The 25,211-nt window shown below is 38.9% G+C and overlaps 1 protein-coding gene across 1 annotated transcript in view; it reads right to left on the bottom strand.

Moving 5' to 3' along the window:
• Nucleotides 1-457: 457 nt before the first annotated feature.
• Nucleotides 458-25,211, bottom strand: part of arhgef26.S (Rho guanine nucleotide exchange factor 26 S homeolog) — a 74,152-nt gene continuing 49,398 nt past the window's right edge. Inside the window, exons 11-15 of the mRNA XM_018265753.2 lie at nucleotides 21,887-22,041; nucleotides 7,532-7,738; nucleotides 3,879-3,946; nucleotides 2,969-3,073; nucleotides 458-1,342 (exon numbers count right to left, since the gene is read on the bottom strand). Coding sequence (XP_018121242.1) covers nucleotides 1,200-1,342; nucleotides 2,969-3,073; nucleotides 3,879-3,946; nucleotides 7,532-7,738; nucleotides 21,887-22,041 — 678 coding nt within the window. The 3' untranslated portion in view covers nucleotides 458-1,199. The remainder of the gene's footprint in view (nucleotides 1,343-2,968; nucleotides 3,074-3,878; nucleotides 3,947-7,531; nucleotides 7,739-21,886; nucleotides 22,042-25,211) is intronic.

Below are 25,211 nucleotides of genomic sequence, written 5' to 3' on the forward strand. Positions count from 1 at the left end.
TTTTCGGCCGACATCTGTCGGGAAATTGATCGGCCAGGTCAAAAAATCTTTGTCGGTCCCAGTACAATCTATTTATGTTTGCAGGGCCAAGCAGGCAGCTCCCCTTTGTTTTCCTGGTAAATTGGTCTTTTTAGTTGATGGTAAATTCGTACGATCGTTCGCAGAAGATCGTGGTCTCACGATCAGGATCTGATCTTTTAAAAATCTCAACATCTATGGCCAGCTTAACACAAGATAACAGCTCCCTGGTAGATCTAAGAACAACACTCAATAGTAAAATCCAGGTCCCACTGAGACTCAGTTACATTAAGTAGGAGAAATAACAGTCTGCCAGATAGTAGTTCCATCCTAAAGTGCAGGCACAAGTCTGAGGCAGCTGGGAAATTGACAAAATGTCTAACCCCATGTCAGATTTCAAAATTGAATATAAATATAAAAAAAATCTGTTTGCTCTTTTGAGAATTGGATTTCAGTGCAGAAGTCTGCTGGAGCAGCACTATTAACTGGTGCGTTTTGAGGGGAAAAAATGTTTTCCCCATGACCGTATCCCCTTTAATGTCAGACTGTCTCGTCAATGCCACATTTTTTATGTACATATTTTGCCTATAAAAGCATTGGTGTTAGCATTCACTCTTCATTCCCAACCTTTACTATGAAATCCCACATGTTGTGGAAACCTCATAGCTTTCGCTGTGCGATAAGAGAGAATCCTCATTCTGGATCTTATTTCACGAACCCTCCCAAGACCTTTACAGCACATGGGCAGTTTGGACTTCACACTCCACATTAATAATCCACTTTTAACCCCCAATTCCTCATGCCTTTCCCCAGCCGTCTCAGTGTTGCTGGAAGAACAATCCTTTGTGATGTATCATTCTTTCAGCTCCCCAAACCCAGCAAGCTGAGACTAATTTGCAGGCTGCAATGTCTTCATTTTCCATTCTACAATTTCCTGTTGTGCCGTGTTTATTGGTCTGTCCCTTGTCGACTTCAGACATAAAAGGGGCCCCAAACAAATCCAACAGGGTGAGGGAGCGTACGACAAATCCTTGTTCTTACAAAGGAAAGGCTCCAGCTGGCCACGGTCCTTATGAAGATATCCCAGATGGTGAGAAAGTCTCAGATCCCTTTTTGACATTCCCATACACAGTGCTGCTACTGTAGTGCAAATCCTGCACGGAATAAAGGGAGTGTGAAGACTACACATTTGTTTCCAGTGCCAGTAAGCGTCCCATTCGCTCCATGTTCTTCTCTATGGTGGCACGGCATGTAATTTCTTTGGCACATTCAACAAGGAACCATCCTTTTTCTCCGTCTCGAAGCCTTTCACCTTCATACCATCCTAAAAATAAACATTTGTAAATATCAGACATGAAAAGTAATTTGGTATTGGTTTATTTTTGCTCCTGCCTGGCCCATGTTTCCCTTAGCATTATATCACCTTAGGAAAGCCACTGAAACTGAAGTTTGGACATTCCCTGATTCAAAATTGCTCAGTATAAATAAGGCTGACCAATATATTTTAAAGGGGAACAATTGCAAAACAGAAAATTTAATATAAGCTTCAGCATACTGAAATAAGAGTTTTCTAAAAATTCTGTACCTATGAATAAGTGCCTGTGGGTGCGAAAAGCGTAAGGCGGAGCATCAATTGGTCTGTATGCCTACTTTTTAATATCTATGATAAATAAAAAGTGATTTTTTAACTTTGAGAATTGACTGGGAATATATTTTTGAATTTTTGACAATCAAGTTTATGTTTACTATTCCTCTCTCAGCATCTGTTTCTCTTCATTTTCTCTTCATACAGGAGTTGGGTGTCAGATAATCATTGACAGTTAGATCCAATATCTCTTATAGGGGGCTCCTTTTGCCTAGAAGATGTATTAAATTCACCAGACATCATGTCTCTCTACATGCAGGATTTGTGCAAAAGGCAGTTATTTTGTTAGATTTTGTTTGTACTGGAATCAGTTATTTGAGTGAGCTCTAATGAAAGGCAGCCCCCTAAAGGATACATTGGATCTAACAATGAATATCTGACACTCAACTGCTGCATGAAGAGAGAATGACTAGAAACAGATGCTGAGAGAGGGATAGGGGACATAAACTTGATTATTTCAGAAACAATGCAGAATGTTTGATTGTATTTAGAAAGTTTCTTATTTCAGTGTGACAAAGCTCATATTACATTTTCGTCATAGTTCCCCTTTAAGTAGTTTAAATTCCCCTTTAAGTGTACAGTTGGATGTGTGCTGGCAGCCAGAGTATGGGGTAGAGTTGCATGCAGTCCCTATTTTTTAAGGGGCAGTTCCTGACTTTAATTTGTTTTACTTTATGGCCCAAAGCATTTCCCAGTGATTGTCTCTAAGATCTCAGCCTGGCTTCATAAGACATTGGAGCGTGTTGCATGGTGACATCTAAGTGAACAGCACTGAGACAAGCAAGTGATGACACGGAGCCCAAATCCCAGAAGTTACCCCAGGAACAGACAGCAGAAATGTTTACAGGCTGAGGAAAAGAAAAGGCATTTGTTTAAACCCTAAGTCAACAAGTCTATAGTTGCAACCAAAGCTGCTAGACTAGTTAGTCACAGATCTTTCCCCAAAGTGTTTATCCAAGTGTTTGCCATATGGCTTTTGCTCTTGTTACTGGGGCCAGCATATTTGAGCTTTCTGGAAGTTTTTGGTAGAGCATCTATCCTAAGTCATTCCAGGCAACCCGCATGTTGTTTGTAAATGGGGTATTTGCTCGCACTTGCCATGATGCAGACAAATGTCTCATGCCCCCTACTTCTGTACAAGGAGTCATGGCGTCTGTTTGGTGTAGGACACAATCAATATAATAATAATTTAAATGCGCAGCAGTTCATATATATTTACCAGAAGCTTCTGGAACCCCAAGAAGTGATAATATCCTAGATATAAAATGCCAGATAAAGCCAAGACATACAGCATATGGAACCTACCATCATTAACCTTCTGATAAACCAGAACCACATCAGCGACTTGTAGGGAAAGTTCATCTGGTTGCTTGGCTGTGTATGTCCGGGTAATTTCCACCTGAGTTAGGGCTAAGAAGGCAATAACAGCGCTGGTCAAATATCACCAATAAAAAACACACCCTGTAATGTTTGTGTAAGTTCTCATTCATCCAGGTCATGGTATATCTATAGAAATAAGTCAAATCAACTGGACTAACTGACTGGATAGCTTCAAAGGAATCACTCCCAGTCTTTTGCTCCGTTATGTGGATGATACATGGGTTAAAATACACACTCAGGAGGTACAGACTTTCAATGAACACATCAACACAGTGGACCACAACATCAAGTTTACACGAGAAGATGTGCACGATAACACACTGGCTTTTTTGGACTGTTTAGTAAGAGTCAGAGAGGGTGGTAAGCTGGAAATAGAGTCCAGATTCTAGACAGGGAGAGTGACTGGTTTAAAAGAGGTGTTAAAGAAACCATATATGTACAAACTGAAAAACCAAGTCTGAATAGAGGCGGGGGGGGGGGGTTACATCTATTGTCTGCCACATACAATGCTGTTTTGGCTCCTCTCCCTGGAAGGTTTAATAACACATCGAAGCTCCAATCTTGCTAATACAATCAACACCTAACTTCATGACATCATTGTGGATTATGATAAACACATTATACTAATTGGAGCAACATTCCAGAGCATATAAAGCGAAGAAAGCTCCTATGTATGGTGAAACTTCAAGAAATGGTGAAACTTCAAGATAAAACACAGCAAGTCCAGTTGATTTGACTTATTTCTATTATAGACACACCCTGTAATGTATCTTTGGCATCGCTAATTCTGAACAAACCAGCAGAGGGCACTATGACACAAGGCAAATTGACTTACTTGTTCTGTCTGTGTTTGCTCTGTCTTTGCTGTGCACCAGTGCAGTGATCCAACGTGCTCGGTCACTCCTGCCAGATATATTGCACAGTTACTAAAAGACTAACAGCAAGGATGCACCTTGTGTGTGTAACCACATCCACACCAAAAATGTTATCTGTCTATCATCTATCGATCATCCATCTATTTATCATATATCGATCTTTCATCCATCTATGTATAATCTATCATCCATCTATCTACTGTATATCATCTATATCTACTGTATATCATCTATATCTGCTATCTATTCTCAGAAGGGTGCTCTATCTACTGTATATTTACCTGTCTATATACTGTATATACTCTATCTACTATATATCAACTACTATCTATCTACTGTACATCATCTATCTACTGTATATCATCTATCTTTGTAAATGATTTATTGTTTTCCAAGTTAAGCAAGCAGAATTTTAACAAAAGAGCATGACGATACATGAATTAAATATATCTATCTACTATCTATCTATTTTCAGAAGAGTTCTCTATCCCCTCTACTGTATATCATCTATATCTATCTCAGAAGGGTGCTCTATCCCCTTTTGTTTCACTGTGTAATAGTGGACTTCAAAGGAAGGGATCATGAATGAGTCAATTAGAATTCATGTATTTTACTTGCTTTTATATAAAATCAGCTGTTAAGAAGGTCACAGCAAATGATGTGACCCCCCCATTCCACTGCCTGCTACCTGAGCACCTGAGGGGATTTTTGGAAACTGCAGTTTCCCCACTAAAGCTGTCAAGTTGCTGATGGGCAGGGACCTGCAAACTGCACAGTTTCACCTCTCCCACAATGAAAGCCTGAACGCAGGTCTGAAAACATGACACTTGTACTGTAGGAACACTAGGGGCTCATTTACAAACATAGATAAAGCACTGCGTATCTTGACAGCGCTATATAAATAAATAATGATGATAGATGCTAAATTGCACCAGTGTGCAGTCACCAAGCAGAAAAGTAAGAGAATGGGTTTATTGTATTCACCACAGTAGAACTATTTATTGATATACATATATAATACACAAAAGCCATGAATATCTTGTAAATTATATCCTTATAAACAGTGAGTTCTGATGTCATCAGTTATAAACGGTGAGTTCTGATGTCATTTCTGTCACATGACTCACTGCAATTTGTGTATTATAATAAATAAAGTACCCCCAGTTGCAAAATATGAGGATATTAGAAGTAACCTCGGAGTTCCATGACCTGTATAAAAACACTCGGCCATCGGCCTCGTGCTTTTATACGGTCCTGAAACTCCTCGGTAACTTATAATATCCTTATATTTTACAAGAGGGGGTACTTTATTCACTATATATGTCCACTGCAAATAGTATAACATTGCTAAGCCACCAGTGGTTATTGTTATGGAGTAATATGAACGTTCTATGCATATTACAGTTAGGTTCATAAATATTTGTACAGAGACAATCTCTGCCTTTGAGTCAATTGTCCAATTGCTTTTGAGCCCCTGAAATGAATTGATTGTGTTAAAAAAGGCTTTAGTTCCTCACATTTTTATGCAATCTTTTTGTTCAACTGAATAAAAGCTGAAAGTCTGCAGTTCTACTGCATCTGTGTTGTTTCATTTAAAATTCATACAGAACCAAAATTAGAAAAAAGTCTCTGTCCAAATATTTATGGACCTAACTGTATCTATCATTAGTCATTTAGCCGGCCACCCCATACCCCAGTTATTCATATACAGGTATGGGACCTGGGATTCTCTTTATAAGGAGTGTTTCTGTAATTTGGATCTTCATACCGTAATTCTATTAAAATGTCATTTAAACATGAATTAAACCCAATATAATTGTTTTGCCTCCAATAAGGATTAATTATCTAAGTTGGGATCAAGTACAAGCTACTGTTTTTACAGCGAAAAAGAAAATAATGTTTTGAAAAATGTAAATGATTTAATTAAAATGGAGTCTATGGAAAATGGTCTCCCCGTAATTAATGGGTAACAGGTTTCCAGATAACGGATCCCATACCTGTATTTTTTTTAAAAGCGTATGTTGACTGGTGCATGTGGGCCACCTATAAAGCAATCTGGTATATTAAATGCTGCATTTTATTGTCAAAGCCAATTTCTAATACATTGTGGTCTTTTTCTAGATTCCCACAGCTGGTCCCCTTTAACATGACATGCTAATGAAAGCCGGCTGAACTTTGCCATGGATATAAAGCAGGAGAGTGCTCTGTACACAACCCAGCTGCCTTTCCATCCAAGGAACAGGATAGGGAAACAAGGAGGAAAAAGTTGCCACTATGCACAATTAGCAATCTATATAAAAGCAAGCAGGAAAGATGGAAGCCTACTCCCTACAAGCACAGGCTGTTCCCATGGGCATCACATGTTGGGGTGTCAGTGGTGAATGCTTTTAACTCCCGCTTCTCCCAAGGCATCAGAGCAGCATTCCGTCACTACTAACACAACGAGACACAGATGATAGAAAACACACACAGAACAACACTGAGAAACCGTCTCCTAATGTCTTTTCCTATGAGGCACCATCTGACTTGAGATCTAAAGCCAACAATATGTTTTATATTTCATTCAATTAGTAAGTAATGAAGGCAAACATATGTGCAATTGCAATGAAATAGGTAAAGGTTTTGCCGAGGTCACTACTTGGTTTAGATGGGGATTTCTCTCATTCTAGAGCAACCCAGACTCAATGATAACAAGAAAGCTATAACCAGGTAGAAGTTCTGTAATAGAAAGGTGCTGATTTTAGGAGCAGAAAGTGCAAGGTGGTTCTCTGAAAACACTGCAACTTCATAGGGAATATGGAGACCTTTAAAAAAAAGTATTCCAAAGCAAGTAGTTATAAAAGTAGAACATTTTTTATTAGGATATAAAAAAGGGCCTGATGCGTTTCGTGCCCCATTAGACACAAAAACGCATTTATGTCCTACTAAGAAACTTTTTATAACTACTTGTTTTGGAATACTTTTTAAAGGTCTCCTTATTCACTATAACGTTTAAGTACTTTGCCCTTGGACTGGGGTTAATTATATTGGACCTCAGTTGTTCTTTTTGTTAATATACTGTTACCGCTTTGGAAACCTGCTCTTTGGGAGTGCTGTCATTTCATTGGAAACACTGCCTGAATATTTGGTTAACCCTTACAATTCATATTTGGTGCACAGTGTAAGCAACTTGTAACCACTCAGAACCATCCAGATTATTTATATGTTACACAAGTGCTAATTACGCTGATTATTATATTTGTGAATGCTATGAAAGGCATCTGCATATGTGATAAGTATATGTGGCCCTTTAAATTTGTAACCAGCATAAGTCCGTCAGGTTCTACTCATAATTCCTGTTTTTTCTAGAGATGATTTCTGTTGAGAATTCAAAGTATTTCAGGGGAAGTCTAAAGTGTTATCTCAATGACATGCAATGCCAAAACAGCAGAGAACCATAACTGTCTGAAAGCTTTTTACAAAGAGTTTCCATATGAAATAAACCCAATCTTCCATTTTCTCCCCAACCCTACACTCTTTCCATCCCTTTATCTGTGCATTAAAAAAATTTTCTCCACGTAGGGAAACCTTGTTTTTTACCACTGAGCTCAGGATAGTTAAGCAAGGTACTTACAGAGTTTCAGCTCCAAGAAGTATCTCCACCTCCTCCCCGGCATAGTTGGTAAGCATGGTCAGAGTGAAGAGATGGTTGGCCGAGCTTTGCCTGGAGTACAATATGGGAGTGCTGTTTTTTACAGGAGATGGAGGCTCTTCATTATCATACGGCTCTACTAGGAGCTTTTCCCGTAAGCAATAGTCTGTCACATTGTAGCTCTCCTCGCTGCAAGAAAGCCATATTTAGGAAATAAGTAACTGAAAATTAAATTAGTATTGGAAAGAATAACTCTGCAGAGGATATAAAATGTAAAAGAATGAGATATTGGTGACAAGAGAGAATCAGCCTCAACGGACAAGTAAAACACCAAGGGAAATCACAAAATATCAGGTCTGTCATCCCACAGTGGAGTTCCTTTTTTGTCAGCCATTCAATAAAAATTACAAGAATTCTCATGACATCAATTGACCATACCATAAAGCTCAGGAGCTTGCAAGTCACCCCACTTTTATTAGTGAAAAGCCAACTGCAGGGCCATGGAACTTCTAGCATTGCTTTCCTGTCTCAGGTTGCCTCTCCTAACAGCCCAAACTGTGACTGTAGCCTTCAATAGTTGGAGGGAGAAGATTAGTGTTTCAGTCTCATCCGGAAGTATAATCAGCACTAATATAATCAACACTACCCCAGACTAGTGTCTTCATAACCTAGAATAAATTTTAGTCTGATGTTCTTCAACTGCAGATCTACAATTTTCAGCCAAGTGCAAAGCATTGTGAGGGCCTCAATCTGAAACCTGAAGTGCAGTTACACAAAAGCCATTAATGACCCTGGAACCTGCTGCTTTTTTTAAGAAGTTGAGATTTGCACATTGCTTTTATAGATGTTTTTACTTACTATTACAGCATTTCATAATAAACTCATAAAAATATTAGCTGTTTGCAACAAGGGGTGTTTAGCAGTTTCCTTTGAATGCTCGACTACAATCCCAATCTCATCCTGCTGACAGCTACAGCTAATGTACTGTATCATGTAGTTCAGAATTAAATGGGTTTCAGGCTGACTATAAGTCATTTACAAGATGACTTGAGAACAATTTTGTATGAGCCATTGATCCAACAGTACTGTAGGACAGCAAATTAATGTTTAACTTGATTTATCCTAATTAACCTTCAATCTTGGCTTGTAGGAGTTTCTATGAGAGCAATACGACATTATGGGGCAGATTTATCACAATGTGAGATTAGAACTCACCACTGAAAAACTCACTCACTTTTTATTCATTCCTAGGGGATTTTTAGAATCGTATTTATCAATGGCGTTTACTATTTGATAAATATGCTTTTAAAAATCCCATAGGAATGAATAGAAAGTGGGTGAGTTTTTCAGTGGTGAGTTCTGATCTCACACTTTGATAAATATGCCCCTATTCGTCTTAGTCAAGGCAGAAGCCTGTGTATTTAAATGTAAAGGCAAACAAATAAAATCCAATGTTTTACTTTGTTTAATGAAAAACCTATCTCCAATATATTTTAATGAAAAAATGGATACCGTTTTTATAAGAAACCTGACTGTATGCAGTGGAATTCTCCCTTCACTTACTGATGTGGATAGGAATTGTTAGATGGTCCCTAACTGCTCTGCAGGGAAAAAATCATACTTATGAACAGCAGGGGGAGCCCCCGCCTTACTTCCCAGCCATGCAGAACTCAAGCAGCTTTGTTTGTTTCCCTGTAGAACAGTCGGTGACTGTGTAGAGATTTGTATTGGATTTTATTTTGGCTTTACAACCCCCTTTACTGTTTCCAACTCCAGCTGCAGGGACAAAGATCATGAAGCCAGGTTTAAACAGATAAACTGGGATTCTATTACTATTACAGTATTTCATTATTTTGCTGCAGCCACTGGTTTTGCAGAGTTGGAGAAAGTTTGTATTAAACAATACAAAAACTATAAAATCCACATTTTATGACAACACAGTACCCAGTGCAGTCTGCCTATTCTGATTATTAATCAGTCTTGCTGTATTGGCTTCTGTCAAATATTATTCGACTTGTGCTGTATTGATCATTTATGACGATCTGAAAGCAGCCCAGACCACACTGAGCATGTGCACAGTTTTGGTCTGGCAAAGATGTTTATCAAAGTTACAAGATGGTGACTGTGGCCAACTTTGAAAGCATAAATCATTTGTTTGATTAGGCTTGTGGTGCAGTAAGTTCAAGTTTATGTTTAGTATACAAAATACTGCATTTCTAGCCTTATTCTATTTTAGACTTTACTTCACCTTTAATGGTTCTTAATTTTGGCCTTCATCTTCTAACTTAGGTGGGTGTGTCTGGGGAGCCTGGTGTCTACAAGTAAAGAGTTTTGCCCTAAAGGGACAACGATTATAGTGAAATTTAGGGAGCAGGGACCCCATAAACAAGGTTTAGTCAGTTACAGGACTAGCATTTGTCAGGCCTATGTTCTAGGAATGTAAGATAGTAAGGCAAGCTATATAGAGCAGCTTGTGCTCCAACAAGGATTGTAGCTAGGGGTAGGTCTCCATAGGTAATACTAGCCTAAAGTGAAGGGACCACAGTATTGATGGAATTCAGGATTAGGGGATCTGGACCACTGGCTAGTTGCTCATGGACTCAATTGAGGATATTAGTGCCCACGACAAGACCTTCCTACTAAGCATCTCCATAGTGGTGTCATAGAACCTGGCTCTTCATATGATATATATCATGATCACATATAATACAGATATGGGGCCTGTTATCCAGAATGCTTGGGACATGGGTTTTTTGGATAAGGTATCTTTTCTATAATATGGATCTCCAAATCTTAAGGTTTACTAACAAAAAATCCTTTCAACAGTAATTAGTCCCAGTAAGATTATGGATTAATTATATCTTAGTTAGGATCAAGTACAAGGTACTGTGTTATTAAAACAGAGATAAAGAAAAACATTTTTTAAATTTAATTATTTGATTAAAATGGACTCTACGGAAGTTGCCCTTCCTGTAATTTGGAGCTTTCTGTATAATGGGTTTCCGGATAATGGATACCATACCTATACTACCTCATTGATCTGTGAGCATTAACCCAATGGTCTGGTTCTATAAAGAAAATTACAGTGTTAAGTCTAAGTGCCTTTTTCCCACCATACCCCCCTGTTACCAGCCATTCTGCTTATATTTCTACCTGTTTACTCTCGTCTCTTTCTTGGACCGTGGAACTGAGGTGAGAAGGCACACAGTGAGGCAGATGCTGGTCACTGGGGAAAGTAAACTATGAATTTGTATGCTAGATAATGATAATATGGGCTGTTTTCATTGTATTTTCTGTATAATCTCACCACCTGTTTACGGCTCAAATCTTCAGATAGGAAACACATTGGAAGGAAATCAAAATCCTAACATGGTAAAATGACTGTAACATCTGCAATTTCTGATCCTGCGCCAGTTACTATAGGCTGAGCGTTGTTTCTTACAGAGCCAATGCACACACGGCGTGTATATGTAAGGCATTTCTGCTTCGGGGGCCCCTGTCAATCAAATTAGACCCCAGGATAGGAACATAATTAACTCCTACTCAAACAGAAAGATAATATTTCACGTTATGCATCCTCAGTAATAAATTACTTTGGAATTTCACACCCAGACCTACTTCTGCTGCAGAACTAAAGTTTGCACTGCATTATACTCTACTTACGGTCTTTGTAGGGCATTCTGTTTATGGTTGGCATGTTCTAAAAGGAACAGTTAATATAAACTCAATATTCCTTAAATATGCTGAAGAAGGTATTTCATGTGCAGTTTTTCTGCTGCCTAGGGCAAGGCGTTCCCTTCTGTGCTTCACTAAATAGTGAAATACAAGTACAGTATATACAATTGCTCTCTAAACCCAGCTCAGATAAATACATGTAATGTTAAAAGCACATTCTACCTGTATGCCGAACTTTCCCATATTGTGGCCGAAAGGATAGCTTGTGCATGCGCATACATTTTGTTCCCAAATATGGGACTGATAGCAAAGCTACAATGATTGTTAGTAAACAGGTGCCAAGAAATTGTGCACAATCCTTTATGACACACAAATGAATATCTTGTCAATTTTATTCCTACAAACAGTGGTACTTTCTTAAGTCACCTCGGCATTCCATGACCTGAAGAACAGCAGTTCATTGTGTTAAACAGTATTGTACAATAGGGGGGGAAATTATTCAATATATTATTGTCCATATAAGTTTTTTTATTTCCTGCAAATCATTTCATTGCACCATTGTGAGTATATGGAAAGTTGTAGAGAGACAATCTCACCAAAGAAATGTGCTCAAGTCACTATTAGAATTAGGGTTGCTCTCGAATACACTTACTTTAAATAATTTCTTGGCACGGGGGGCCTGTTAATAGAAATGCTTCCTGCCATTGTAAGTCACATGCAGGAAAAAAGTTAAAAATGAATCTAACAGAGCTCTGTCCTATCACTCTATAAATCACGGAAGGACTAACTGAGGTTCTCCAGTCATTACCAAAATTCCCATCATACTTTTTGGCCACACTGTGCTAAATCTTTCATACGCTTCACACTGTCATTAACAACAGCTGACACAGGGGCTGTAGAGCTGCTAAATACTTTGCAGGAATTGCCTGGAAAGAAATAAGTCAGAGCTGTCAGCAAAATGCGTGACCTCCAACCTTCCGAATTTTGTGTGATTGACCCAGATCGACCCAACCCGATACAAATATCACGCTAATTGTGCAACGACAGCTTAGTGAATTTATAATGTTATAATCATTCTTATTATTTAGGTTTATGTTCTACCTGCAAATGGCTACTTAGGTTTGCTAATACCCCACCCATCTCCCATGCCGCGCAACAATGCATGGCACCCAGGGCGTTGGCGCAGGGGTTGGTATCATGAGCTTTAAACACCACTTTTTTAAATGTAGTAATACGTGCTCATCACCCACCCAGTGAAGTATTACACATTTCAAAGGCAACAATCACATAACAAGCACCTGTACATGCACTTCATGTATACATAAACCAGTAGGCATGGTTTCAGTGGTGTTAAGGTGGCCATAGACGTAGAGATCCGCTCGTTTGGCGATGTCGCCAAACGAGCGGATCTCTCCACAATATGTCCACAACGATCAGATCATAATGCATCTGATACGGGTGGTCGGATGCGGCTGCAATCCGACGGGATTTTTTTAACCTGCCCGAGACTTTCGGACAGATATCAATCGGGAAAGCCCGTCAGATGGCCCCCCACACGACTTGGTCTGTCTGCAACTTTTATCGGCGAATGTATGGGGGCCTTTAGGGCTATTTAAAAATGCAGCATACAGCCAATGGCACAAAATGGCACAAAACAAGGGGCATCCAGGCACTCGGAAAAACTGTACAAGGGCCACCAAAAATAGTATAAAAATATAATATTTATTGTAGATTAATTTAAAAAAAGATCAACATCTCCATTGGTCCTACACATTTTGTACCCCCAGGCACTTAATCATGGGTTGGTGCACCTGGACCACCTAATCTACATGGTGAGTACTTTAGAGGTTGATTGCTGTGCCCCTATTTGTTGTTTCACAGTATTGGGAGCTAAGTGCCACCCATAGGGCCAACACATGCAAAAGGAAAAATCCAACCTCCAGCAATGGCTACACAACGTAGAGGGGGAAGATGAGCAGAAGGGTTTAAAGTGAGTTTCACTGCAAACAGAGTAGATGTATGTGAAATATAAAACAGACTTTGCTGTCAGTATCACATTTACCCAATAAACAACAAGAGATGCTGTTAATAGAGAGGCCACATCAAGCACCCTCTAAAGCTGGCCCAACCTGCCGCTAACCGTTCAGATCAAATAAAGTAGTAAAAGAACAGATCAGCCGATGTTCTGCCCCTGACAGCAATCGTACGAAAGTTATGTCCGACAAAGCTGGTGACAGTCTCCCTCTGAAAATCGTACGATCGGCAATACACGCAGAGATATTATCGGCAGCCGACCGAAATCTTTTACCCAGTCTGATCGACCAAACAACCAACCTCCACAGGACGAAAAATGTCGGGACTCTCCACACATGGTCTGAAAATCGTACGAATCGAGGATTTGTATGATTGGATCTTTGCGTCTATGGCCAGCTTAAGGCATTGCAACTGGCTCTAATATACCTGCACATTAATTTACTCTTGATAAACTACATCAACTTCACAGGGCTGTTTGTTCATTTGCATCATTTCAGTCTACTATGTGGGTCGATACCCAATCCTGAACGTGAAAATAACCAAGACCAAGTGAGTCATATATTAAGGGGCAAATTTATTAATGGTCGAATTGAAAATTCAAAATGAAAATTCAAAAGTCTCAAATTAAAATTGTGAATTGTCCAAACACGATTTGAGTTTTAATTCGAATTTCGAGATTTCTCACACTCTGGCCCTTTAAGAACTCTAATTCGACTCTTCGCCACCTAAAACCTGCCGAGTTCAAGTAGAAGTCAATGGGAGAGGCCCAGGGACCAATTTAGACATGTCAGTAAGCCTTCCTGACATTCAAGTTTTTTTGGAGAAAAAGCTCGAATCGAGTTTAGTCTAATTCAATTCGAGTTTTCGAGTCGGTAAAATTCGTATTATTCGTTTATACCTGTATAAAGTCTGAGCATGCTAACTCAGTAGGATGGAAAGTAGAACTGTCAGGTTAAAAAATAAGAGCCAATATGTATAATGTTAATATTTAACCAACAAGATAAGAAACCTTTCCCACACATTTCTCTAATCTAACTTTCTGTGAAAGGAGCATGACTGAAATACTTTTCAAGAGCACAATACTATGGGTCACTAGCTTTGCAAATTAAATTTGGCGCTCAGTTTAGTGCCAAGACCTAGTTGTAATATATAAAAGAAATATCTTTGTTTGTTGCTATTTTCTGCGCTAAGCGGAACAAACTGACAAACAGAAGTAATGCCATTTTTCCAATTTCTTGGTTCTTGCAAGGTAGTCGGTTACACATAAAACCCCACTGCTTATATGGAAGTCAAAACAGTCACAACAAAGTGTGAATGGTGGGGATTCCTTAAACAGATTCTATTTATTTTGTTATGCTCCTGTTGTAAATAAGTTATATATATATATATATATATATATATATTTTTTTTTTTTTTTTTTCATTCCCTGACGAAGGCTTCTGTGCGGAGCCGAAACGTTGGATCACCAATAAATCTCCACTTTCATTTGAATTATTGTCTTGATGGATTTCCTTGGAGTGCTGTCAATCCCTGCATTTTGTATATATATATATATATATATATATATATATATAGTGTAGAAGGCTTTGGCACACACTTCAGGAGTTAGGGACCTGGGTGCAATCCAGAAATAGAATATCCACGACAAAAAAGCTGAAGCACACCAGGATTTTCTTCAAGCAATGTAAAAGTATTTATTCCATCTGTATATATATATATATACTGTTTAATGGTTTTCTGAGCTGTCAATTTATTTTCCTCATCTATATGATATATTCGACCAATAATATGTGTGCTGTCCGTGGGGGGGGGGGGGGGGGGGGGGGGGGGGGGGGGGGGGGGGGGGGGGGGGGGGGGGGGGGGGGTTGGGGTTGGATAGTAACAGAGCCACTTGCTCAGCGTTCAGGCTAAATGGTTGGATTACTAGTGTGCATGGCCAGCTATTCATCTACCCAACTTGCAATACGTGACAAGTGCTACTCAATTTACACAGTTGCGTTTATGAGGTTAGTTCTCTCAGCTATTGTGATAGGATATTACCTGCCGTATTTTGAATCATTCGTGTATCACAGTTAAACGAATGCGCCTGGAATATAACAAAAGACTTACATCAGAAGGACCTTTAAAAAATTACATCTTTTTAAACTATTCTTTTGGAATCACTGCACAGGGAATGAAGGAAAATACAGTTGCTTTTGCAATAAAGAGGCTGACGCTTCTGTAAGGATTAAATACAAAATGAATCTTGTTTGCAGCTGCACACAGGTAACATTCCATGGCATTGTCAAATTTTTGGTCGGGATCCAATGTATGAACGCCGGCTGCAGTTTCTCAAATATATCTGTTATCCACAAGGCACCGTGCCAGAAACCTCAGCAGTTTACTGGAATCCCAGTATAACCTGACAAAGAACAGAACGCTGCACAGTGAAATACCCAAGCCAAAATACTGTTAGCCTTGAACTCGGCATATTTACATTTTCCCGGTTCTAATGTGCCAAGTATTTTTTTTCCATATCACCCACTAGAAACTCAGCCATGACTATGATCACAATGAATTTGGTGCCCATCACACAGGCATGCCAGTTATGGAATGCTTGGCTCGCTAAACAGTAAGAGATGCAAATACCTACCAAGGAAAAGAAGGAAACAGAATATGTGACCAATTATACGACTGCAGATCGGCCAAGCATGTGCACCAAACACAATTTTCTTGTCCACCGCAATAATGCTTCTTGGTGTAGAAATACTGTACAGTGATAGATGTGGTTAAACCTCCTGGCCTTTAATGTCAGGGATAGGGATTTATCTTACCCATGCTTTGTACTTATTCACAACTTGATTTAACTGAATCAATCCAAATTGTACAACCCAAATAGATAATAGAAATAATCTTACGTAAAGTAAATGAAGAAAGATTCACTCATCACACTGCTTTTTTCCCCTTGTAGGTAAATAGTGAGTTACATATGGACTTACAGTGATTCCCATGCAGTTTGGCTGTGGCAGTGTTCCTGAGAAAAAAGGTTGTAAAACACAGAGGAATAAAGCTGCACACTCCCATTATCATTATATCAATCCAGTTTCGTTCTAGCAATGAGCAAATTGTTCCTCCAGGCATAGATTTGTGGCGAAATTCCACACCTTGCCACCTGTAAAAAATTTTTGCAAAACGGCGCCGAAAAACCTATCGGCATCCATGCATTTCGCAAATTTTTCCCCTTTTGGGCAAATTTTTTCACAGTTTTGCAAATTCTTGGGCGAAGTGAAATGTGACAGATTTACATATCACTAGCAATAAGTGTCAATACAGTCCTCACCCCATGACATTTCCTATCCTTCCTGATATCAAGCAGATATTGGTAAGACTGTCCATCATTTAGGCCTTATGCTTTTCCTATAGCTGACCATACACACACAAAAATATAACAAATAAAACACTATGGTGGTGGGTCGGAGTGGCTGATCCAAATTAGGGGTCTGAACAGACCTGTCAGGAGACTACATCTATGTTCAAAGTTCTCTGCTATATGTTCTACTGAAAGGAGAAACAAACCTGCAACATAAAAAACCCATACCCCCCTACCCATTGTAGACCCCCCTCCCCCCAAGCCTAGGTGGTACCCGGGGCAAATGCCCCTAAGTCTCTACTTACCCCTCAGTGCAGATTATGTCCGCGCAGTTCACGGCAGCCATCTTCTTTTCTTTGTTAAACTTTGGAAGCAGACCTTCGTTGGAGTAATTTTCTGGAAATTATAGTGACTTTCGGCGCATGCACAGTTGTTTGGGACAGGAAAATTACTCCAACTGCGCATGTGCCGAAAACAAAGTTCTGCTTCCGAAGTTTAACGAAGAAAAGAAGATGGCTGCTGTGAACTGCGGGGTACAGAATCTGCACTGAGGGGTAAGTAAAAAGTTAGGGGCATTTGCCCCGGGTACCCCCTAAGCTGGGGGGGAGAAGGGAGGGGAGTCTACAAAGGGTAGGGTGGTAGGGTTTTTTTTTTGTTACGGGTTTGTTTCTCCTTTAAGCTTCTTAAGAAGATGGATGAAATAAGAGGATCAGCTGGGAGAGGACCATAGCCTAATACAGTCTTTGCCATTTAGAAGTTTCAATCCATATCTGGCCAAACCCTAACCACATAAGGGTTAGGGAGACTTCATTGAGGTCCCATTCATGGGCTAAGAGTGCCCAAGTAAGCAGGCAAAAATAGCCTTTTATGCTTCTATATAAAATATAAAATTTAAGGTGTATCATATATGGTCTATATAATAGAAACATGTATAGATGGATCAGAGGGTGATGTGTCCCATATGTTGTAATTAAAACTGCTTGATTTCTAAATAAATATCATGCAAATGTCTCAGTTTACAAAAAAATAAAATCTTATTTATGATTCTGAGACAATTTGCAATTGTTTTTTTACTATTTCTGTTTTTTGTTATTTAGCTTTTTTATTCAGCAGCTCTCCAGTCTGCAATTTCAGCAATCTGGCTGCTAGGGTCCAAATTGTCATAGCAACCATGCATTGATTTGAATAAGAGACTGGAATATGAATAGGAGACACCTGAATATCAGTGGCCCCCATCTGAAAGCCAAAGATTCAGAAGAAGAAGGCAAATAATTAAAAAAAAACTATAAAAAAAAAAAATGAAGGCAAACTGAAAAGTTGCTTAGAATTAGCCATTTTATAAAATACCAAAAGGTGAACCACTCTTTTAATAAATAACCTTAAACTGAACTTAAGTTTTCCTAATCAATAATAAATTAATTTTAAGACAGACCGACAAGAAACCTGTTAAAGCCGATTTTAATGACAATAAATGAGAGAAATGTGGTCACATGGTGCTGACTAATGGCACAGTCAGGAAACCCGAGAGATTTCCTTCAATGACAGATTGATAAAGTTGTTTTAATTGGGGCTGTTAAACTTTGGTACAGCTGCTGCAATACTTAGTCTTCTTCTGCTGCAGGTTTCTCTTATAATGGCCTAACTGACTTATTGTAAGTTTCTTTTGAAACAATATGAAAGTATACAACTTTATTCAAGCTATGTAAACCTTTGAGCTAACTTTCAGAATGTTATAGAACAGCCATTTCTAAGCAACTTTTCAATTGGTCGTCATAATGTATATTTTATAGTTTTAGAATTATGTGGCTTTTTCTTCCGACTCTTTCCCCAAATGGGGGTCACTGACCCCCATCTGAAAAAAAACAAACGCTCTAAATTTGAAAATACTTTTCATTATTCATCTTTCTATTAGGTCCTCTCTAATTTATGATCCCGTCTCTTATTGTTCATACAGTTCATGGTTGCTAGGGTAATGTGGACCCTAACTGCCAATGGGAAAGCTGCTGAATAAAAAGTGAAATAACTCAAAATACGCAAAAAATGTAAAATTAAAACAAATTATCTCAGAAAATCACTCTCTACATTATATTAAATGTTGGCGATTAACCCTTTTAAATTGCATTCTCTCACTGTATGGGGAAATCATAGAACTAGCAGAGAATTTCCCAGTAGATTCTCACTTGAGAATCCATATAGGAGACACCATGAATGTTTTAACTGGAAAGTAACAGTGGCAAAATGTATGGGAAAAAACGATAATTTCCTTACTCTGTTATAATTTAAACATACGTCTGAAAGCTGGAGGAAAGTTGGTATGAAGAAGAAGGTGTGACTCTAACACAAGGACCTTGTTTGACTACTGCTTATAAATAGACATTGGCCTGGGATACATAACTGCACCAGGGAACACTGAAGTATCCTTGTCATACGGCAAACAACATATTCATTCTGATCAGAGCAAAGCAATAGTCATTATATAAACAGCCTCCAACTGGGGGAAAACCAGAAAGAGCAGTAGCATAACATTTGGCATGGTGGCAATAGCAACTACATACATAAACACTAAACAGGCATAAGGGTGTGTGGCTATACAGTATCTATACCAACAGTATGGCTTTTCTAAGCAGGTTGTGTAAAGTGATGCTTTGTATTGCACTGTAAGGCAACTGTAACTACGGTATGTGTCATTCCAGGGTGATCTACTGCGTAAGAGAATATCCCGGCCAATACAAATCTATTGACTCTGTGCACATGCATTGTCATTCACGGTACTGTATAGTGTCTGCAGCATGAAAGCACTAAAACTACATTTTCTATAGAGCAGTCTGAAAGAAACCAGCTTTAAACATTAAAATATTCAATAAAAAGCTTTCGAGGTTTGCTGCTTGAGTTGCTGAGCTCTTGCATGGTGTTTGGCAGAGATGTGATCATTGGGATTTCCTTCAACAAGAGCTCACAGGAAGGCCAAAGCAATCAAGTATTTATTTTAAGATTCCCAATAGGAACTGCGCAGAAAATGGGTGTTTATACCTGTTTACCCTGGGAAAGAAAACTACTGGAGAGAGTGTTACAAGGTGGGAACAGATTTTGCCTTCTCTAAAACTAATAATGTTTATAATCTTCTGGGCGACCACAGCTTTGCTTTCATGATGCACACTCAGCCTCTCTTCTGATAATGCTGCCGAATACTCTCTAGAGAAAACCAGCGCTCCCTGCGGATGCAGTCGGACAGATGCTCACGGGATGTACAGTGGCCTTTTAAAGGAGAATTCAACACGTAGCATAAAAAACCCCTACCCCCCTATCCTAGGTAGACCCCTCTCCCTCCTCCCCCCAGCCTACCTGGTACCCTTTTACTTACCCCTCAGTGCAGATTCTGTCCTCGGAAGTTCACGGCAGCCATCTTATTTTCTTTGTTAAACTTCGAAAGCAGACCGTCGTTTTTGGTGCATGCGCAGTTGGAGTAATATTCCGGTCCCGAACATTCCATAACATTTTTGGAATTGAGCATGTGACGTAAACGACGGCCTGCTTCCGAAGTTTAACGAAGATGGCTGCCGTGAACTTCCAAAGACAGAATCTACACCGAGGGGTAAGTAAAAAGTTAGGGGCATTTGCCCCTGGTACCAGGTAGGCTGGAGGGGGGGTCTACCTAGGGTAGGGGGGTAGGAGTTTTTTATGTTACGGGTTGAATTCTCCTTTAACAATGAGCACTAACAGGCATCTCTGACTCCACTGCTCACGTACTCAGTATAACTCTTCCCAGAGAGCGATGCATGTGCAGGATATCTACAGCCCTCATTAAAGGGACGTACATGCTTGAATTAACCTTTAATAAACATTGGTATTCAGAGTCAATCTGCAACTGGTCTTCATTATCTATTTTAGTTGTGTGTGTGTGTGTTTTTTTATTTATTTTTTTGTGCATTTATACATTCTGATACTGGCGAGCATTTTTATCATTCAGTCAGTCAATCAATTTACTGCAGAGTAAGCAGGATCTTAGAAATAGGTTAAGACACATTCAATTGTTCAACACAATTGTAAAAAAAGAGTTGGGGAGCGACGCAAGCATGGAAAGAATATCTGGGGGTGGATTGGCAGTCTGTTTGGTAGTAAATCTGCTTTTATACAACCGAAACTTGCCTCCATGCCAGGAATTCAAAATTAAACACCTGCTTTGAGGCCACTGGGGCAACATACATGGGGTTGGTGAGTAACATGTTGCTCTCGAGCCACAGGTTGGGGATCACTGATCTAAAGCTACAGTGCCAGATCTGCTAGTTTGGAAAGGTTACCAAACAAGTGATTCTGTGTTTGATTTGCCACCTATTCACAGGGTCAAATCATGATGCTCTAATTGTTGGTCATGGGGCTAGTGATAAGATCACCTACAGGCACATGCAACATGGACCGCATCAGCAGGCCAATAATCAGCCAAAACAATCTGGAGGAACCAAGTTGGCAGCTTTATCAGCCACTGTATGGCCACCTTTACGATACTACATCATTGTTCTTCTCCTCATTCATTTAAAAATACCTTTGAATCAATGTTTCATCAGGCTTTGTAGTACCAACCAATGAACACCTATTATATCATATACTGTTAGGTATCATATACCATTTGCATGCCTCGTGTTAAACTTGTACTGAGCCATAGAACTGTTTATATCCAAAACGTAATGTTCATTTCATTTCATTCTATTATTATTTTGAGGAATCCAAAGAGAGTTTAATTACTGAGGGATTGAGACATGGAACAATGCACCCCACACCTTAGCCCAGCCACACAATAAATAGCAGATGTATTATAGTCATTGTTATAAGAAATGGAAATATTGCCTGTAATTTAATCAATGCTTGATGACCTATCCTTGAAATACCCCAGGATATCCTTGCTTTGTGTCAGCCTCGCTGCCTGTGCAATTCCGGATTCCATGTTATTAGTGACTTCATTCTAAGCAGAGTATTTTGGAATGGTATCAGGATATGACAGTGATACCACACGTGTGTGTCTCTGCTACTATTCATTTGCTTTCCCCCACAGAATAAAAGGGTAAGGGCAGTTGTAATAACTTAAAACTGTGGAACACTTTACTGCAAGTAGATAATGAGAAAAAACAGTTATATGGAAGATGCTTAGATTTATATAAACCATGTCGGAGTTCGAGAGTAATAAACAACACTTCATCCCTTACAGATCAAAGACTTTTCAGAGTACACCAAACTACTGGGAAAGTCTATTTGCAAGGCACCAGTAAAGGCAGAAAGACATTTACCTCTTTTTTTTGGTTATGATGAGCACGTCATTGAAGAGGAAGAAGTAGAGCTGTTGCTTTGTTGTTCTTTTGGAAAAGATACCAGTGTCCTCTACATAGCCTGTAAGTTCTCCTCTCTTCAGTAACCATCTGGAGGATGAAACCAATGGAAATGGCTGCAAAATAGACAGTATACAATTTAGAACAGCAATGGGAGCTTTACTGCTGTTTGAATAAGAACGATATCATAGCAAATGATTGTTATACCTTAATTTCAAGGTCCCTTTAAGTGGAAGACGCTGCAACTTAATTTGCATAAAACCACCTTTTATGTTTACGTTGCCATGTACTATTACCATAGTAAGTGGCAATGTAAACATTAAAGCTGCTTTTTTATTAGCAACACACCGTCAGTATTTATAATGCCTGATTCATGAGAAAATGTCTGAGCAACCATACTAGGAAAAAAGATTATAAAGAAGAGTCATGAGAAACCTCTTCTGCTATAGATATTACTCAGCTACAACTCCCACAATCCCAAGGACTCTCGACTGGAAGGCTTCGGCCTGAGCATTTTGCCTGTCCCATTATTAATGGTAACACCTGGTTGTTCCTGCCATTGGACACAAACTTTCTCTTGGCATAGAAGAAAACATTTGAATAGAACTTCCTGTGGCTGGTCATTTGCATCATATAAAACATTTCCAACACCATTTTTCAGGTGGCGAATAGTGGTGCAAAAACAATCATTATTTAAAAGCTTCATTATTTTTATTATTTATTTATGCTTTTATAAATATGGCCCTTTGTCCGAGAAAGCTTGTAAGCTCTTACAAGAAGGACACTGTTAGCTTTCTATTTATGTCAGCATTTGTATATAATCTATATGTTCCATATATACACACTTCTATTTTCTAGTACTTTGAAATAAGTTGGGGTTTCATCAATGCTTGTTAATACCTAATAAGCTGATAGGGTGCTTATGTATTTTATACATATTATACAGTATTATATAATGCTATTGCCTGGGAGTAAGAAGTGCTGAAGAATCACTGTATTTAATTATGTGCTCTTATTATCCGTTCTGTTAAAATGAAATGAAAAAATGCAAATGGTTAATCACTACAAACAGTAAAGTAATGGGCTTCCTGATCCATGGCCAAAACATGGGCTTGCTGAATACATGATCAAATACTTCCAAACCGTGCCAAGATGCTAAAAGCAGTCTGCCAGCCGTGGTTACTCCTTTTCTATTTAAAAGGGCATTTCTTGTGAAGAGCCTGTGTAACAGGACACTGGTAATAGAGTCAGTAGAGTAACAATCATTCTTTAATATTCAAAATACTATTTCAATTAATCGAGTCATTTCTTTTCATCAAGGAAAAGTTGTGCTCACCACTAATTTTTAAAACCATAAGCCGGGGGTGCAATGAGATGAGGTTGTGACCACAAAATACATATAGACAAATACAAGATGTCCTCTGCACTCAACCCATTGGGTTGGGTTGAGTGCAGAGGACCTCTTGTTTTTGTCTATATATATATATATATATTTGATGTATTTTAATGCTTTATGATTAATAAATAGTGATTTCTGCAGGAGTGCGTGCAACAGCAGTATTTTATATATATATATATATATATATATATATATATATATATATATATATATATATGCACCTCAGTTGTCCACACACACTATCTTGATTATAACTGTTGCCTGGTGCTGTGTTTGAAACATTCACAAAGGCAGAAGGTAGCACGCATGCTTTATATATATATATATATATATATATATATATATATATATATATATATATATATATATATATATAAAAATGTATCTTGAGAACGGTCCAAGACCTGGATAGAAACGTCGATACATGCAAAATATTTTAATATTTGATAAATAAATCAAACTTTTAAAAAAAATTCCAGTGTGCGCTGCTAACTACCAAATGGATATCTGAATAATTGACATGGCAGCAGCACCGGGTACTTGACCATCCGAAGGTGTGCGAGAGACTTATTTTTATTTTATATATATCCTGACGACGGCTCCATGTGAGCCGAAACGCATTGATGCACCATGCACGAATAAATATATTTTGATATACAGCTGATTGTCATGGCCGTGAGTGCTTTCTCTGGACTATTGTTGACAAATTTGGTTAGCACCCGGCGAATAACTAAGAGATTGGAGAGTGCTGTTTTCTCTTAAAACAAATTTACGAAGTCTTTAATATGGGCACAAAAAACGAAAGTTTCGGCTTTAACACCAGCCTTTTTCAAAGTGAAACAACTATACAAATACCAGTTAATATAAAGGAACTGGCGGGAAAGTGGCGTCACGCCATATATTTATAACAGCCCCTATTATGTGTGTTATACTGAATTAACACTGATTCGACTTTCCTTTCATCATGTAAAGTCCGGTAAAATCACAAGTTTGACTCTACAGCCTGTGCAAAAGCTCAATCCAGCTGATGACTGGAAATAGAGAAAGATGGTGGCACGGCATCTGTTAATTATTCCCCCCCCCCCACGTCAGTTTGGTGCATTTTTCCCCAAAAAGAGCACCCGCCCAGAGGTGAGACTAAATTAACGTTTCCATGTCCTTTTGTATAAATAACTTACTAAATATGCTTATTGTGGGGTTTTGTAGATTCCTGCAGAACCCTGTACACCATGTTTTTTAAATTTTTCTGTTGAATAGCAAATGGACCAGAACATTTCAGCACAAGATGCCTTCACCAAGGTGACATTGATCTGAAGGACTGACCAATGGGTCACTCATTCACAGTATGGGAAACTGCAGCCGATGCATTTCTAGGTTAGTCGTGACCCAATACATGTACTGAATCAAGATAATGGCTTTTTATTTTGGCTGATACATTTTAGAGTATGATGTTCAGCCAAAGCAATTGATGTCAGCCCCCCACACAGTTCACATTAAACTGGACAGAAATCTGTTCAAGCACAGCCAGCAATTTGCTTTCATTGTTTATTGTTTGTATGAGCAGCAGTTATCTTTGGTAGGTTAACATTCTGATGTCTGAGGACACAGCTTTAGGGGGCTACTGACTACCATTTGGCTGCCATATAGTGCAATGGAAGAGCGGGAGAAAGTTACCCATCCGAGAGGAGCCACCCTCTCCCCTGAGCTGGAAAGTCAGTTAAGATAAATTTAATGGATCGCAGATGGCGACTGCTGGATTTTTGGGAAGGGCGTGGTGTGAAATTCTCGAGCACAAACCAAAAAAAAAATATTTTTTTTCCCATAATAATACAAATAATTTAACAGGACTTGCTTTAGCTGTACTCTTGCTCAGGGTGGAGCCTTTAC

This window comes from Xenopus laevis, chromosome 5S, assembly GCF_017654675.1.
Source record: "Xenopus laevis strain J_2021 chromosome 5S, Xenopus_laevis_v10.1, whole genome shotgun sequence".
Taxonomy (NCBI): Eukaryota; Metazoa; Chordata; class Amphibia; order Anura; family Pipidae; genus Xenopus; species Xenopus laevis.